The 18,726-nt window shown below is 39.8% G+C and overlaps 2 protein-coding genes across 4 annotated transcripts in view; one reads left to right on the top strand and one right to left on the bottom strand.

The window, feature by feature from the left end:
* Positions 1-767: 767 nt before the first annotated feature.
* Positions 768-8,255, bottom strand: Vim (vimentin). The gene is made up of 9 exons (XM_046423051.2): positions 7,556-8,255; positions 6,828-6,888; positions 4,334-4,429; positions 4,086-4,247; positions 3,544-3,669; positions 2,966-3,186; positions 2,486-2,529; positions 2,001-2,086; positions 768-1,132 (listed from the first exon to the last, which is right to left on the bottom strand). The coding sequence occupies exons 1-9, from the start codon at positions 8,116-8,118 to the stop codon at positions 1,091-1,093; spliced, it is 1,401 nt and encodes a 466-aa protein (XP_046279007.1). The 5' UTR covers positions 8,119-8,255; the 3' UTR covers positions 768-1,090.
* A 9,137-nt stretch (positions 8,256-17,392) lies between these two features.
* The window catches only part of Trdmt1 (tRNA aspartic acid methyltransferase 1), a 61,510-nt gene continuing 60,176 nt past the window's right edge, over positions 17,393-18,726 (top strand). Inside the window, exons 1-3 of one of the 3 annotated variants that reach the window (XM_058572305.1) lie at positions 17,393-17,522; positions 17,845-17,976; positions 18,289-18,486. The gene's annotated coding sequence lies outside the window, so the exon portion shown is untranslated. The remainder of the gene's footprint in view (positions 17,523-17,844; positions 17,977-18,288; positions 18,487-18,726) is intronic. The other 2 variants (XM_046423061.2, XM_058572306.1) reach the window with 2 other exon arrangements.

Consider the following 18,726-nt stretch of genomic DNA (forward strand, 5'->3'; position numbering starts at 1 on the left):
CCAATCCCATAGTGGAATTTGTACTAATCTTGTGCTGCACATACAGAAAAAGAAGTTTGCATTTTTTAACTTTATGAAGTCTCTGGACTTGAAATTACACATGAACATGGATCCAGCTGAACTCACTTTATAAAGAGGTCTATTATTTTGCACATATCATTTTCTTACACAGATTCCCAACTACTTATAGCTGGGTATTACTCTGATAAACTCATCAGAAATTGAAAACATCATTAAGTTGAAAATACATTTAATAAACTTAACCTACAAACAAGCTCAGCAACACAGTGTAGTGAAATGTCTCTTGTTTTGTATGGTGGACTAGGAGCTGTGGCTCACTGCATATAAGAGTACTCTACCATGTATCACTAGCCTAGTAAAAGACCAGGAAGTACAAGTTCTACTGAATGCATAGGGATATTAGATCATTATGAAGTAATGGTTCTACATTGAACCATTCTAAGTGGGGGTTTATCTGTATAGTATCTAATTGTAAATTTTTTCTTTGGTGTACAGGATTGAACCCAGGGCCTCATGCATGTTAAGTATGTATCCTACCAATGAACACTGCCAGCCTAAATTTAAAAGATAATAGTAACAACTGAAAAGAAGAGAAGTCTATCTAAAATAACCAAATTAAAAATTATACTTCAAACATAAAGAAGTAGAATTTACTAACTTAATACCTAAATATTATTTTAGTGGCAAATTAATAAATAGAATCAAAGAGAATTGTTCTAATATTATACAGTAAATAACACAGTAGAAAAGTTTTTCTAAAGATTTATTGAAGCAGAAACAAGTTGGTCAGATATTTGCTGGAAAAAAGCAGTTTTAATGGTATTCAAAAATACTTTTTAAAAAGTATTCTAGCACAAGACTTCTTCATAAACTAGATTATGTTGTAAACTTTTTTTCTAAATCTTTTAGGAGTGTCGGTTGTTAAGATCTAGAGCTTATTCCTATTCCAAATCTATCTTGCGCTCCTGAAAAAACTGCAGAAAGGCACTTGAAAGCTGTTTCTTTAAGATATGGATTTCTTTTTTTATTCTTGCTGGTAATATACTGCTGCACTGAGTGTGTACAGCTTTTATTCAAGGTCATCATGATGCTGAGAAGTTTCGTTGATAACCTGTTAAAAATAAATAAAACTCAAATCAAATATAATACTACATGCAAAAGTTTAAATTATCCCATAAATCACAGCAAAGAAAAATCTTACTAAACATATATAATTTATTGTGCCATTTGGAAGGTCGCACTGATTCTACATGGTAAGAATTGCAGCCTAGAGGGACTGATACATGTACAAAATGCCTGTCATCTATAAGCAAAGTAACTATCCATGGAATTTATGACATACAAAAAGAAAACTTTTCAAAAACCTGTGTTTTTGAAGGATTCCATAAAAACTCTATGCAGCAAAGCTTAAAAGCAATAAGGGCATATTAAAATGAATGGCAAGTACATTTTAAATTTATGTGTAAGGGAAGATTTCATGATTACACTAAAGCACAACCATTTATTTCCTGGTACAGAGAGGTCACAAGAAACCAACTGATCTGTAGGCACATTCTTATATTAAATGAAGAGGTTTAGAAGTGTTTAGGCAACAGTCAGTAAGACAGGGCCATATGTCCAAGATTAAAACAATCCTGATATTGAGGTAATCTGGTGAAGTAGTGTAGGAAGTAACTTAAGGAAGTTTTACTTCCATTTCAAATTAAGTACCACAACAGTTTTCTAATTCTGGAATGAAGGAAGAGAATTACTATACAATCTAATCCTGGAGCCAAATAATTACTAGGCCATGTGTATTGCTGGAATAAGCAGTTTATTCTTGTAGCAGGCATGAAAGGAAGAAATGGGAACTTTTCAAATTAGCTAGCTATTTCTGATATATAGGTTTATTGACCCATCTGAAATTACTCCATTTTATTTATTTTCTTTTAATTTGTTATTGTTTGTTTTAATTACTTTTCTATTTTAAAGATACCAACCTGTCCATCTCTAGTTTCAACCGTCTTAATCAGAAGTGTCCTTTTTGAGTGGGTGTCAACCAGAGGGAGTGAATCCAGATTAGTTTCTAAATAAATAACATAAAAAATGAACAAAAATAAAACTTTTTAAAAATGTAATCCATTTTACCCAAAGAATTGATTTTTTTGCAATTGTTTGAAAAAAAAAGTGCTATTCCAAAATAATTCTAAGACATATTATCTGTTTGAAAACCAAGTACCTAATACCTCCTTGCCCTCATGAATGAGTTGACACATTAGAGTGTACTCCATTAGGAAGGAGCAAAATTAAGTTTACATTTAACTTGAAGCATAACATTCAAGAGAGTACTTGGATTAGAAAATTATGCATGTTTTCTGTCTGACATTTTGGTATTTTTCAGGTATCATAAAAAATGAGGGCTTTACCATAAACAGAATGGTTATAACCCGTTGAAAGTTTTCACAAAAGGAAATAAAATGCTTACCCCTCAGGTTCAGGGAGGAAAAGTTGGGAAGAGGCAGAGAAATCCTTTAAAAAGATAAAAGAAAAACAGTAAAATTGTTGTAAAATAACTCTGATAACAAGGAATAAATTTACATAATCCTCATTCTCATCCAATAAAAATTACTCTTGTAATTCACATTAGAAATGTATCTCTTAACTATTTAACTGTGGTTGGTCTCATTAGTACATTTAAATTTTTATTCCAAGCATGTCCTCAAAGAGACATAAGCTAGAGACATTACAGAGGGGAAATAGTGTGGACTTTGACAAACTATGGGTTCTAATTCCAGTTCTGCTATTATTAGCTCTGTCTGTGGCAGGTTACTCTCTCTGAACTTGAAGTTCCTCATCTATAAGGAGTGGAAAGGATTACCTTGAAGAAATGTTCAAAAGATAAAAAGGGGCAGAGTGCCTTGGAACTCCAGCTACTAATTCACACATAAGAGTCTGTGTTCTCTACCTGCTCTCCTCGCCTTCCAGCAGCTTCCTGTAGGTGGCAATCTCAATGTCAAGAGCCATCTTAACATTGAGCAGGTCTTGGTATTCACGAAGGTGACGAGCCATTTCTTCCTTCATGTTCTGAATCTCATCCTGCAGGCGGCCAATAGTGTCTTGGTAGTTAGCAGCTTCCACAGCAAAGTTCTCTTCCATTTCACGCATCTGGCGTTCCAGGGACTCATTCTGCAGGAGGTGAGAAGGGCTTCCGATGTTACTTCCTGGAAACACCTAGCTATTCCCAGAACCAATTATAGACAGTATACAATGGTCCATTAGTGGCAAAGGGTGCCCACTCTAATTTTGGATGGAGAATGTGAGCAGCAAGTTCCTCTTACTTCAAACAACCACAGACATAAGCTAAAACCTCCAAAAACTCCATCTAGTGCTTTGTGCGTCTATCTAGAGAACTCATTTTCTTTGGACAAATATATAAATTTTCTTCACTCGAAATTTTGTTCAGGTGTGAAGTCACTATTAGCTTGGTCAACAAAATGTATCCAAGCTCATGATTTCCTCCTTTTACCATGGTGTGGTACTCACAGTTCCTTTAAGTGCATCCACTTCACAGGTGAGAGACTGCACCTGTCTCCGGTACTCATTTGACTCCTGCTTTGCCTGGCGCAGAGCATCATTGTTCCGGTTAGCAGCCTCAGAGAGGTCAGCAAACTGTTGGGAAGAAATCAGAAAATGGATATTGTCCACATTCTAGTTTTTTCACTCTTAGGGAAATAAATAATAATTCTGACCCAGTGTTTTCTGAACTATGTCTAGCTTATGTTTTGAAGTTAGAGAAAGAACATTAGAATGCTGACTTTAGTTTTCAAACAGAATTCATTCTATTGAACTCATTTAAATATGGTGGTGTTGGGGATTTCTCTGAAGTACTGTGAAAGATTAGTGAAAACAGAGTCTGCTATTCTAAAGGAGGCACAGTGCATGGTGGGGAGGCTGTAGCAAAAGATTTAAGTTAAAGCCAGCTTTTGAGCCTAGCTAAAAAAAATTAGTTAGAAATCACAGACAGGTGTAGGGTTTTCAGAATTAAATGCTTTTCTTTTGTTCTACCACACTGACTCACTGCATACCTTGGACTTGTACCATTCTTCTGCCTCCTGAAGGTTCTTGGCTGCCACACTCTCATACTGCTGACGTACATCACGCAGGGCAGCCGTGAGGTCAGGCTTGGAGACATCCACATCGATCTGGACATGCTGTTCCTGAATCTGAGCCTGCAGCTCCTGGATTTCCTGAGGGAAAGGACCGACAGAAGGTCAGTCAGGTTGACAGGGAGCAGCTTTCCCCTCATTCATTCACTGACAGCTATTTCACTGACCTCATCATGTAGTTTCTTCAAAAAGGCAATCTCTTCTTGCAAGGATTCCACTTTTCGTTCAAGGTCAAGACGTGCCAGAGATGCATTGTCCACATCCTATTTTGAAGAGAGAAAAGACAGGATATAGAGGATGCAAACGTCTATGTTTTATCTCATTTATTCATTTTTAAGTTAACCACATGAACTTAGTCTCCTTACTATAGAAAAGACGTTGACAGATTTTATGACCCTTGAGTAAGTTTATAAATCACATTGTGCTACACTATGCTATGTTCTCTTTTCCTATTTATAAATTTGAACTGGGACTCAATTGTTTGTACTCAAAGTAACTAACAGCCTAAAAATAAATAAATGTATACTAATATGGTAATGCATGCTCAATTATTATTGAATCCACATTTTTATCAGTAGTGTTTTATTATTTTTTAAATCTAGAAAATCAATGCTGCAGAGTTTTTATGATTTAATTCCATGGAATAACATGATGATCAGAGTGAGCAAATTACATTTCACAATTTCATGTAACATGAGTACATGTAAAACAGAAATTTGTGCTTCAAAAGTTTAAGCATATATCTAAGTTCATTTTCTCTCTCTCCCTTTCTCTCTTTCTCTTTGTGCAAATCTTCTAATATCTATCCTTGGGATCCAGAGCAACTATTTCATTATCTGGCATCCAGGTTACAAGGCTAGATTTATATCAAGTAGCAATTCAATCCTCCAATTCAGATATGCACAGGCAAAGGTGCAGCCTGGCAAATAAGGAAAAGAACTATATTTGTTTTGCATTTTCTAATGAATTTTTCTCCTGAAACTTCCCTGACTCATCCTATATGGGTATGTCTATCTTCTTCACTTGTACCATGTCAATTCATTACTTAGCCAGTTTCACAATGACTGGTCAAAATTTTGCACAGAACAAAACTACAGAGAGACTTCATGCCGATCTTGTTCTTCTTTGTTTTCACTATTTATGAAGTCTACATTCCAAAGCAGAATGTGTGCTCTTGCAAATAAGATTTTATTTCCCCTTCAGGGAATGTTTAATATCCCTTATCTTGTAATATCTGTATTTGGATTATAGTTTATAGCCTTATAGTATTAAAATATTGAGACACTTATCATCTTCATGGAAAATTTTTTAAAAATGGAGTAGGAAAAATTCATTTGGACTTCCTAAAAGAGATATAAAAGATACTTTCCTAACCTCTTTTTAGATCTTCAAAGTGACATTCTATTTCATGGAAAAGAATGAAGCATTTATTTAATCCCAAAACAGGGAATCTTTCATATTGTATTGTTTTATATTAACTCATAACTCTACAGAAAACATTATAGGGACAATGGTCATAAATGCTCCAGGACTAAAATAAGCCACATATAGCTGTGTTTCACTTGGTTTGGCAAATGTGTTTCAGATTAAAAATGTTATCCTAGACTATTTATCTGAAAGAGTTTTGCAGCAAATCCCATTAAGTGTTCCCAAGAACAAAACTATGCTGGGAATCTCCCTGGTTTGGGATTCCAATTTTAACTCCATCTAATTTTAGAGCAAAAATAAAAAGCTTTTCATAAAATTCCATTATTCATCCTTGGGTTTATTTTTGTCCATGGAGAGAATACAAAAGAATATAAGGACCCAATAAAGAAAAGCTTCTCAAAATGTGAGAAGTGACTGTAGCTTTAAGAACTTTACATATCACATAGTTTACCAGTCTGGGCCAGATATTAGATAACGGATGTTAGCAAATACTTGTGTCCAATTAAAACTATGCTTGCATCATTACATATTCAATAAGAATGTAGCCTGTTGCAAAGCTGCTCTGGGAACACAAAGACTCCTATTATTTCTGTCCAGAGCCACCACTTTTGCTAGAATGTGTATCTACATTCCATAGTGAAGCCCATAGAAACCATTAATACCCTTCAGCCACAGGGACAGATGGCTTCTTTTCACCCTTATTAGATCACAAAATAGTTGTGCATAGTGATACTTCCATCTAACTTTAATGCCACAATAGGACTTGGAGAGAAGAAAAGAAACTTATTGGCTTAATTCCAGTTAAACTAAGTTTCTTATCCTCCAATAATTTTTACATTTTAAACTGCAGGGCTTTAAAGTGTGTGTGTGTGTGTGTGTGTGTTTGGTGATCTTGTAAAAGTGAGCCAACTTAGCTTAAGTAAACCACAAACTAAATCAAACTGTATGTGTTTGAAACCAGAATGCCACTGTGTTACAAAAATGAAAGGGAAAAAATATTTCTTTGCCAATAAAAATCTTGAAACAAAGCAAAAAGATAAAATCCTTTCTTTATGTCCTAAGGAACGGCTTTTGTTCACAAAAGTTGCCATCTTTGGTCTTTCCACCACTAGGAGACTTTACATAAAGAAGTGAAGTTTTGCACTTTTGGGATTTTAGTGAAGTAACTTAGAATTGCCTGTGGTTTTGTTGGGTGGGGCCCGGTGGCTGCAAGTGGGACGAGAGTCTACAAACCTGTCTGAAAGATTGCAGGGTGCTCTCGGCTTCCTCTCTCTGAAGCATCTCCTCCTGCAATCTGAAACAGTTGCACATTAACCAAACGGGAACTGGGAAACCGCCAGGGGCGGGGCGGCCACACCCAAACACCACGTCGCAGTGCCTTGAGACAAGAGCTGCTGCGCCATCTCCACCCTCACCAGAGACAGAAGCTTTTAGAACTCCTGCCCTCTGCAGGTTTTAGCCGGACCTGGGGGTACCACGCTAAGACAAAACGCTCTCTGCAAAAACTTCCAAGACAAACCCCCGCTCCCACCGCCCCTGAAAAGCCTCTTCCATCCCTTTGTCTCTCTTCCTTCAGAACTATCCTCTCCTCCCTCCTTCCTTCTGGCAACTGGCAACCGGCCAGGAGAACCAGGAAACTTTCTGAAAGTTTGGGGGAATCTCTCTCATCTGTCCAATGGCCTTCAACAACTGATAAAGTGGTAGTTTGGTAGTTTGAAGAAATCTGTAACAAGAACCTGAGCGTTCTTGGGCAATAAGTGGGGGGAGAAGGGAAATGCTAACTGCGGGGTCTAGGTTCAGGGCGCGGCTGCGCCACTGCAACCACAGCCTCACTCCCCCATGTTCGCCTGAGAGCCCAGCCCCGGCCTTTTCCCCAAGGGCGTGGCAGCCACTCTCCGGGGTCCTGTTCCCCTCTCCCTCCTTTCCCGTGCCCCGCGTGGGCGCCGTGGGCGCCGTCTTACTTCTCTCGGAGCCGCATGATGTCCTCAGCCAGATTGTCGCGCTCCACTTCGACGCGGGCCTTGTCATTGGTGAGCTGGTCCACCTGCCGGCGCAGCTCCCGCATCTCCTCCTCATAGAGGTCCCCAAGACGCGACTTGCCCTGGCCCTTGAGCTGTTCCAGCTCGGCCAGCAGGATCTTGTTCTGCTGCTCCAGGAAACGCACCTTGTCGATATAGTTGGCGAAGCGGTCATTTAGCTCCTGCAGCTCTACTTTCTCGTTGGTGCGGGTATTCTTGAACTCGGTGTTGATGGCATCGGCCAGTGAGAAGTCCACCGAGTCCTGCAGCAGCCGCACCCCGGGCACGCTGCTCCGCAGGCGCACGGCCGAGGAGCGCGAGACATAGGCACCGCCTGGGGACGAGGCATAGAGGCTTCGGCTGGTGCTGGGGCGCAACGCGCTACCCAGGCTATAGGAGCGGGTGGACGTGGTCACGTAGCTCCGACTGGAGCTCGGCCGGCTCCCTGTGCCCGGGCCGCCGAACATCCTGCGGTAGGAGGACGAGGACACAGACCTGGAGGACATGGTCACGGAGGGAAGCGGTGGTTTGGGCGGCTGCGGCGGTGCGGACAGTCTCTGGGAAAAGAGGCTAGCGAGAGCGCGGTGGGTGTGGGCGGTGGGAGCGCTGCTGCGTCTCTAGCACGGGAACCCGGAGCAAGAGTGGCAGAGGACGGGACCCCGCCAAGGGCGCCGTTTTTATAACCCTGCTAGGAAAGAGGGTCCCCTCCCACTGCCATCCTAGCCGCGGAGCGCGCCAGCCAATGGGGACCCGGCGAGAAACCGGGAGGGTGGGCGGAAGGTTGGGGCGGGGGCTCCCTAGAGCTTTCTTCCTTGGCCGGCCGCCCTGTTCTGGGCACAGTCCCGTTACTTCTTGAGCTGGCCTGGGACTCTCAGGGGCTTTCCTGATGATGTCCAGAACTCTGCTTACCCACTGGGTGCTGAAAAACGCGGGGTGGCGTGGCGGGTGTGGGGAGCGCCGGAAAGTGGACCCAAAGGGTCCCAGGCTTCCAGCCAAGGGGGCGTGGGAGGAGACGAGTTGGTGGGAGGGGCGCCGCAGCTGGGCTGCGGTCTGCTGGGAGTGGGTGGGTGTGGAGACCCGCGGGCAAAGGAGCAGGAAGAGGGGGAGGAAAGGATCCGACAGATCGGAAGGCGCGGAGAAAGAAACAAAGAGAACCGGAGATTGGGGTGCGGGGTGGAGACGCACACAGCCCAGGACGAGGGGCTCAAGTCCCGCGCAGCTTCGCGCTCCACCAGCTTCGAAAGGGGACTACTCCACCCGTGCTTCTTTTCCATGTCTTGTCTTGGGGAATCCTGTTAGGGACCTGAAGGGCCAGCTTCAGACGGCCAGACCTTCGAGGCTTCGGCCGAGGAAAGCCCAGGGGAGGGGGTGAGGTCGCTGAGTCACCGGCCGTGACTCACGGCTCCCTGCTGCACCGTGGAGATTGAAGGCTCCTAGCGGTTCAGGGTAAACCGTTAGACGAGATTGACTCAAGTCTCTCCTGGGCCCGCGCGCGATGTTTGTTCTAAGTTTCACCAACTTAGATCTGGGCCGCCGCTTTGATGTGTGCGGTCCAGCGGTAGGGAGACAAGAGCGCCCCTAAGTTCTTAAGAACTCGCTAAACCTGGCTTTGTTCCAGTGCGCGGAATTCTCGTTAGTAAGAAACTTTTGCAGAACCTGGAGAGCGGCCAAACGCGAGTCTCTGAGATCACAAATGCACTCCGGGAGTCTTTTCATGCAAAGTTCCCTCCCCCGTCCCTCTGGTCTCCTCTGTCTCTCTGTCTCTATCTCTCAAAGTCTCTCTCAGTGTTTGTCTCCCTCCCTCCCCCCTCCCTCCCCCCTCCCTCTTCCTCCTCCCCGCCATGAAACCACACCCAACTTTGAGCACGATCTGCAAGTTCTGGGCGAAAGAGGAAACGGCATCTGTAGTTTCAAAATCAAATTCAAAGATCACTGGTTTTCTGCTAGTGGAAATCATTAAAGGTATAATCTGAACAATTGCACAATTACTTAGGTATTGTTTAAGAACTTCCCAATTTGATGAGTTCGAATGAAAAGCAGTTGTATAACTCAAAGGATGGAATGTTTGGAGGAAATAAATCAGTTTCAGGACAGCGATGTACAGTGTAGGATTCTGGTGCAAGGTCGCAGTCCTGTCTTCCACAGGAATTCATGCAATTGGTCTTGGAGTGATAGAGTTAAAACTGTCCACGGAGCAAAAAGTATGGGGTCCAGGACATTGGCCTTAACCTTTCTAGGGATGTCATTCAACTTAAGGGCTATTGTTTCAGTATTAGTAACAAGCTAGACTAAGTGGTTAGCAGCTCTGGCCCCAGGGGATCTGAAGGGAGGACAGGGGAATGACCTGCTTGTGATTAAGCAGTAGTTGAAAAATGACAGTTTTTTTTTTTAAGCGTTTAGATTTACGGGCTACTGCAAAACCATTGTAAAAGTAATTCTGTGGTAGATAAAGAAGTCTTTCCCTATGCTTATGGGGGGGGGGGCAGGGAGACACAAAGTATTGGAGATTACCTGACATTTAAAAAAAAAAATAGTTTAGAGCCAAAGGAAGGATTTATGCTTGCTTCCTTTGTACAGACCTCTTTTAGGCAATATTTTGTTTACCTCATTTCAGTTAGTCTTGGCAAATAGTGCTGCCAGGGTTGAGCTGCAGGACCCTCTGGGGCCCAGCTCTCCTGCTGTGGCTTTCTTTATTCTCTCATTCACTGGGGAGGCTGCGGGTCCTTCCCAAAGGGCATTCCTGGGGCTAGCCTATGCTTCACATTACCGTCTTGCTTACTGAGAGCCCTTTATTCAAGCCACTGCTCAGCAAATGTCACCATTGTGAGTTTGCCTGCAGCCCTTAGGTTGAGAAAAGCGATTTCCCTATGGGGAAAGGGAGGGTGGACCTTCCTCCTGCATGAAATGTTGATCCCAGAGCAATACAGTGGCACTGTCAGGGGACACTTGTTGACTGACTCTCTATGGAAAATGAGGGCAAGGGCAAAGATTCTGGTGTGGCATGGCAGTGTGCCCTGTCAGCACCCACACAAAATTCCTCAGAAAATTACTTCTCCCAGGATGGGTTCTGGCCCTTCTCATCATCTGAGGGGCATCTCTTCTTTCTAACGTGTGGCCATGCTGTAATCTTAGGGGTGTGGGATCTGCTTGATGCCTATAAAACATACAAAAGTGTGTGTGTGTGTGTGTGTGTGTGTGTACATTTACACATGTGTAGTATCCATTATGTGCTTCCTGTTGGAAATTGCTGTAGTTTGGGGAAGACTGTATAGATAAATGAAAGCTACAAAAGCACTTCCTCATGCATGAAAAATACATAAAACTTTGAAAATAATTTAGCTCATTCTGAGAAATAACATACAATGTGAGCCCAGTGCTTCACCCAATGGATAACAGTGATGGGGGTGGGGGGAAATCGTTTGTCTGAATGAACACCTTCAAGTGTGAAAACACATCTTGCTGGCTATGCTACCTATGTGCTTAGTTTCCTTTTGGAAGTAAACAGGTACGCAAACATAGCTATCTCAGTTTTCATATTTATTTTCTGATTGCTGTGAAAACCTATCTCAGAAGTATTTTTAAAAGCCAGATTCCGTGTGATGTAAGTTGTATATAAATAAGGACATGGTCATGTGATCTGTAGGCCAGTGTAAACACTACCATGTCTAAAGTACTAACAGTAATTTTGGAATTTGCAAGCTGTGGTGATGTCAGTTGAATTGGGAGACTTGAACTGACAAACCAGCCAACCGTGTGGATAGGAGCTTAGTGGCCTCTGGAGGCTTTGGAAACTGGCTAGCAGGAGGCCACATGAAGAGGACAGCCACTAGTAGGTCTTTCTGAATGGAATGTTTAGAAATGAGAAGGTGGACTGAATGAGAGTGTGGAAATATCATGTAATACTCTGTAAATATACATGTATAATTTTATGTATCAGAAATCATATTGAAAAATGAGAGGTTGAAAACTGGCAAATCTCAGAGTAATGGCAATAAAGGTAACAAATGATACGAGTGCTTTAATTTTGTACCTACTGGATGATGGGCATTGTGCATACATTTAACTTAATGCCCTCACAGTATCCTTCAAGACAGACTTGATTTTCCTGTGGTTGTGTAGTTAATTGCACAGGTAAGCAGTGAATTTGAACTGAAGCCCTTTTGATTCCAATTGTACTTGTTATTTTTTTTTTTTTGCCTTGATGATGAAACTTTGCTTACTATCAACCAATTCAATTCATAAATAGCATTTAGGTACCTACTGTGTTCCAGCAACTAAGAAAAAAGATAGGATAATTAACATCTTGCTGGGAAGGAACAGATTCCTAGAGGAAACTGGCAGATATACAGAATATCATGTTTTATGTTATTGAAATGATGTAAAAGTGATAATAGATAAGAGTGGAGAGTCATTTTCACCTGCACTCTAAACCCATACTTTTCATTTAAAAGTTTGACATTTTCATCCAGATTCTGTTCTGCCTCTTCCCAACCAAAACTGGACTTGGCTCATTTCACACTCTAAAACCTCACAACCATGCAGCTTCTCCCTCCAGCTTCTCTATTTGGGGCCACAGAGCAAAGTAACAAGATTGGAAACTTTGATTATTGCCACTTCCTTATCCTTGGATCACTTAGACCCAGCGTGTATCGTGTCCCAGGCGCTACCTGTCCCCACCATGTGTTATGTAGCCGTTGCTCACATCCAACTTATTTCATACCTCATTCTCAAATTGCTGCAATTGGCTTCCTCTTCCTCCAGCTTTTCCTTTCTTCTACAATTCATCTGTCTTCAAGCTATAGCCTCTTTTTCTTAAAGACTTCATTCTTAAGACTCCCTAATGATCTAAAGAGAATTGTTCATCCTTTCACTAGGATGTAAGCTCCGTGAGACAGGGATTTCTCTCTATTGTTCACCATTCTATTTTCAGTGGCTAGAGAAGAGTTGGACACACATGTCAAACATATGAATTAATTCAAGAGTAGTTCATAAAAAAGGAAAGGAGAGTGGGGCTAATATTTACTGGTGCTTATGTTTAAGCATTGGGCTAGTCATTTTAGATACGATTGCATTTAATCTTTATGGAGTATTATGATTCATAACTTTTATTAATCTATTCAGAATAGATTATTGATTATTTATCCAGTTTCAGGCATTCTTCCAGATACTTGGGAAGATAAACAAGACAGGCATGGTTCAGGTCCTCTTGAACATAAATTTGAGTCTGCATGAGGGTATACAAAGTACAGAGAGACAGTACTCAAGTAAAGGAACAAACTTAAAAACGCAAGTTGTAATAAAGACCATGAAAAAACCAGAAATTTCCATGTGAAGAGGTTGAAGTTCTTAACAAACATGTGGCCTTTGAAAAACCATGCAAAGTGTGCCCATGAATCCTCATTCTCCACCCTTCCCCAGGAGGCAAAAACTTCAATGAAGACTTGAGCTCTGTTCCATGAATATGACACATTGACCCTACTTTCATATCTTTCCTCATATTTCATTCAGCAGGTAGGACCTGCTTGTTTGAAGTTTTGTTTCTGCAATTTCAGTTACCCAGGGCCAACTGTGGTCCAAAAATATAACACAGTGTAATAAGAATTTGAGAGGGAAAGAGTCCATATTCATGTAACTTTTGCTACAGTGTATTGTTATAATCATTCCATTTTATTATAGTCATTGTTGTTAATCTCTTACTGGGCCTAATTTGTAAATTAAACTTTATTATATGTGAGTATAGGCACCTGAAATCCAGTGTATACCTTTGGTGACTATTGGAACATATCCCCCACAGATTGAAGGAGACTACTGTATTTATTTTCTGTACTGCTTGCAGTGCTTCTTAGTATATTTAGATAAGTCAGAAACTTTTCATGACTCTAGGTCAGGATTAAGAATCACATAAAGAGCTAGAGAACTAAAGTGGAAATACAAATAAAGTGCTCAGGGTTTTAGAAGAAATTATCATATCCATTTGGGGGGCGATCAGATATGTACTGAGAAAAGATGAGGGATGGGTATGATTTTTATAGGTTATCATGGTCCTGAGAAGGTGTCCTAAACTGCTCAAACAAATCAGTAAAAATTGCATAAAAGGAGAGTGCTGGGAACATTTAGTGAATAGGAAGAATCCTAAGGTTGCTGGATTGTGGAGCAGTTGTAGGGGAGAAAGGGAGCTGAGACATAACATTGGACCATGCGTTGGAGGACTAAATGCCAGGGAGAGGAGTTGATAATTAATGTGGTGGGCAGTGGAAATTCAGTGCAATTTTTGACTAGGAGAAAGACACACTTGTAGCTGTATTTCAGGAGGGTTGCTCTGGCATGTTGTGAAGGAAGAATTGGGGAGGCTGATTGAGAGTTGTTCGTGGTAGATCAAGGGACTGGTAAAAGGAATCTGAAGTGGAGATGATTCTTAGAGATTGAGGTTGGGGGAAGACAAGCAAAGTCAACTGGGTTCTGAGGTTTCTGGACTGAGTAACAAGAGAATAACTACATTCTAGACAGAAATATTTAGGTGAAAAATTAATTTGAGGTGAACGGTGATTAGTTCAGATCTCCTGACCTGAAGGTGTCTTCCCTTCTCTCATCTATATAAAGTAAAATCTCAAAAGCTGAAGTATAACTGGATCATGTGGTTTTACATTCTATAGCATTTCTAACCTGTTAACTTAAAGGAATAGTTAATGGTCTTTTATTGTTCTTTAGCTGCTTTGGGTGTATTGATTTGTTTTCCACAGCTATAATAAAATAAGGATTTTTTTTTGTATTCTCTAAAACAGCTAATATTAGACAAAGAAGTGAAGGTACATTTTCAGAATTGGTTCAGTTGATTAAAAACAGAAATAAAGAAAAAAGGTGGGGGAAGGAGGTAAACAATCTCCAGCCTGGTTATAAAAACAAGACATTATTTGAAAGAGCCCTAAAAAATATTGCCACAGTACAGTTATTGAGCGAGACAACTACAAGAAAACTAGCAGGTATTTACCCAGTGGATTTTAATGTTCCTTTCACCACTTTTTTTCTTTTCTTTTCTTTTTTTTTTTTTTTTTTAGAATCAAGGGAAAGGTCATGTTACTGCTAGAAAATTTGCCTAGTGTATTCTTATCCTGGGAATTTACTCTGCCTATTCTGAGGCTATCATGTAGTTCCCAAGTGGTATGCATTTTATTCTGGAAATATTTATGTAAAGATTTAAATTATAATAAGATCCTTATTTAATATCACAGTTTTCTTTTAAAGAACTGAAAAAAATTTAAATAATTTCTGATTTGTCTTTATGGTAACCTGTGGACTTGCAGAAAGAACATCAATTATCTATGTAGGCATAAGCTGTTTTCTGTATTTTGGGGAAAAAGCAAAGAACTCTATCCCCCTTATGTCAAAACTGACTAATGAATTAACCAGTTTTTCAACAAATGGACAACTAGGAGATGCTTTAATTCTGGCATATTTCGTTCATTGAGCCAATGAAGTGATTGTTTTCAGAATATTAAACATGACACTTACTTGTGAATATGTTTGATAAGCTTGATGTTTAAAATATACCCTACCAAGCTTTGGTTTCTGGGTACAGTGACAAAGATCAATCTGATTTGTAGAGGTTAAAAATTCCAATCAAAAGACAAATAATAGAAAAAAAAAATAAACACTATAAAACAAATATCCCTAAGTGAAATAATGTGGCAAATGTAAAAAAATATAAAATGACATAATGTTAAAACTATGCAAGGCAAGAAAGTTTTAAAAAATTCATTAAAATTACAGCAGGATATTAGTAAAGAAAGACCATTCTGAGTTAACCCTAGCAGAATAAAGGGATCAGCGGCCCTGTCCATAATTCTATTACAATGGTTTCTAAAATACAGAGCAAAGTTTTGTATTTCTAATTAACTAAGTACTAATAAGGCTCTCTCATGTGACTCATGTGGATATGTGGAATAAGGACCAAAAACTTACAGAAATTTGAGCTTAATATAGATTAAGTACATGCTATTCATAAAAGAAATTACAAAAATTTTTCTGATACCATATTATAATTTACTCATGCATTCTTTCTGGAACTTTAGAAAGTTAGACACGTGAGACAGTGCAGAGATGTTTGTATGTCTGGATCAATGTTATTCTTTTACTCACTTTGGGCTGGCTTTCAAAGCCTTTGATTAATGAACTCTAAACAGTGATAACCAGAATGGAACTCTAACAGTAATCATGATGATTGCTTATGGAGATTAGGACCTGCCATGCAACCAATACTTTGCACATGTTAACTTTTTTAATCTTTACAGCTGTCTATGAGATGTCTGAAGAAGCTTACTCAAGCTTACCCAGTCAGAATATGGCAGATCTGGGACCTGAACCCAGGGCTTCTAACTCCAGGCTCCCACTCTAAATTTCACTGCACCTCACCTACCATGGTAAATTTGCACTCCTGTTGGTGATGCTCCAAGTCTCTTTCCCATTTATACCCTGGTGTCTGTCTCTGGATTTTTCTTTGTTCCTGTTCTGATGCAGCAATAGGATTCATTTTGATTCAGAGAATATGGGGCCTGCGATGAATCATCATGAATTTTTGTGGACGTTTTGGGGGATTTTCTGTGGAGATCTCATTTTTTAATTCTTGACTCAACCTGCCAGAATGAATTAATATTTATGGTATTCAACTCCCACATAACTAAATGAATAAAATGCTTAGCCACATTTGCCAGTGGAAAAGAAAGAAACTGACTACTTTTTTGGAACACATTAATTTCATAAGTAAGAACGACTCCCCATACTCACTCTTCATTAGTGTGAGTTTTAAGGAAATATGTTGATATTTAATTCCAGGATGCTAATACTGTACAATCTAATAGTGGAAGAGTCGTGTGAAAAGAGAGGGTGTTCAGGGAATTACAAGGACAACCAAGATCTTTCAAGGCCACACCAAAGCAGCATTACTGATAATACATATGAGCTTCCTACCCAGTTTTTAAAAATTTTTGTGCAATTCTAATCTCATTGCTTTTGACTAATTTGATTTTTCTAAGTAATGCTTATCAACACCAGTTTTGTTTTTAAATAGAGCATGTTTATAGTACTTTACATGTGAAGGCAACAGCAGCACATATCACAGTTACATCGTGGGTGTAAGGGGAAAAGCACATACATAAATGTTAAAAAGCCTGGTTAAATGGTAACCGGTTACATTGTTACCTTGTAGATGAGATGATTCTGAAAAGAATCAGCAACGCCACTCAGTTGATGTATTTTGAGTTATTTAATTTTCCAGGCTCTCTGCTAGGTGCTAAGAACATAAAAATGAATAAAACCCCTTTCTTGCTCTTAGAGGGTGCCTCATCTACTTCTCTCTTCTCTGCTAAATAATTTTGTCTCTACGTCTTGCATAACAGTGTGGTCACATTAAGATGTAGATGAATAAGCTTGGTAATATCTCCCAAAGTCAAAGGGTTTGGGGGCAATAACACTTTTCTCTGAAATCCACAGAAATAGAGTTTACTGTTTTGTTCTCCTTGATGAAATATAGCATAATACCTGGTTGCTGGGTTACTACATAAAACACAGGCCCCCGGACTGCCGCTGGGAGCAGTTAGCAATTAAATAAGGAAATGACTAGTGGGTTTGAAACCCAACACACTGCCCATGTATTTCTTTGCATGGTAAGGCATCTATGTTACTTAGGCAACTTTTGTCACTAAGGAAGTAGTTTTGGTGACTCATCTTCATACAGAATGACTTATTTCAAAATCTGAGTGTTCAGTAACTTTATCATTATGTTCTGTTTTCTCTTCTTTGGACTAAGCTAGAAAACCTACATTTGGATGGAATAAGTTTACTACTTGAAAGCATATTATTTATTGACCAGCTTATAATTTGAAATGTACTGGACTCCTGGTGATCAGAGTTAAAGGTCAGTAGTTCCTGCAATATATTGATATGTTAACGGTAGAACTAACAGTTTCTTTTTTAGGCAGAAATGTTGTATCTCATAACAACGCTTCTTGTCAATTATTTTGTTTTGAATGTAATAGTGCCATTTAAAATACTAGTCACACTTTTGGTAATTAAAGTGGAATACTGAAGTATTTTATACTATTACATAAAAATACTTATCCCCCCCCACCAAATAAATGAGCAATGGAATTAAAATTTCCTCTGAGAGTTATCTAGAAATGATAGCTACAAAAATGAAGAAACCTTAAGGAAATTCCTTTGTCGTCTTCTCCCTTCAGATTTTCAGTCTATCAACTTGTGGTTCCAAAAGCATTTGCTGATTGACAGTTGATATTTTTTTCTGCACTAACAAAGAGTAGAAAAAGCAGTCAAGAAGTCATAGAAAAAGTCGTCACATAAAAGAATTACAGGTAAATAATATATTTGGAGAATTGCATGGAAGAACTTACTATTGACAGATTAAGCAAACCAGAAACTGAGAGTATGCGTTGGATTTTGGGATTATTCTCAAAATTTCCTGGCTTGGGCTCCAGGTCTTGCTGGAATCTCAGTGGTGCCAGCTCTCAGTGTGGTCAGGGGGACTCATCTGAATCGCCATTAGATCTTTTGTCCTGATTCCAGAAATCATGCCACAAATCTTGAAATTTAGACAGTGTTACGTCAGCTGTTTCCATTGTGTTTTCAATTTACTCCTTTTCTGTTTTTATTTTTGTTTCTGGAAGAGTTTGAAAAAGTCAATGAGTAATGGTAAACCTGAGGCCAAGGCTCTGAGTACCATGTGTACAATGGATGCTTGGAACTTGTCATCCGAACCATTTCTCGAATTATGGTACCCTGATCGGCATCATCTGGGAATTTGTTAGGAATTCCAATACTGGGTCCTCACCCTAAACCAACTGAATCAGAAACTCCAGGATCAGGTGAGGTCTAGCCACCTGTGTTTTAACAAGAGGTGATTAAGAGACCCACTGTGCTAGGGGGAATCCTGAGTATATTGGCCATGCAGAGTATGAACAGTGCTGTGGTTGGAGAATGGGGGAAATTGATGAGATGATAGAAAAGAACACTTAGGCATTTTTTAATTCAAAAAAGAAAAAAAATGTCTTAAAAGCCTGGAATTTAATTTACAGTACTAAGTGCTTGCACGAATCTTTGCTTTC

The sequence above is a fragment of the Marmota monax genome, unplaced genomic scaffold, assembly GCF_021218885.2.
Source record: "Marmota monax isolate L192 unplaced genomic scaffold, Marmota_monax_Labrador192_F-V1.1 WCK01_AAM20220418_F8-fsc00098, whole genome shotgun sequence".
NCBI classification, from domain to species: Eukaryota; Metazoa; Chordata; class Mammalia; order Rodentia; family Sciuridae; genus Marmota; species Marmota monax.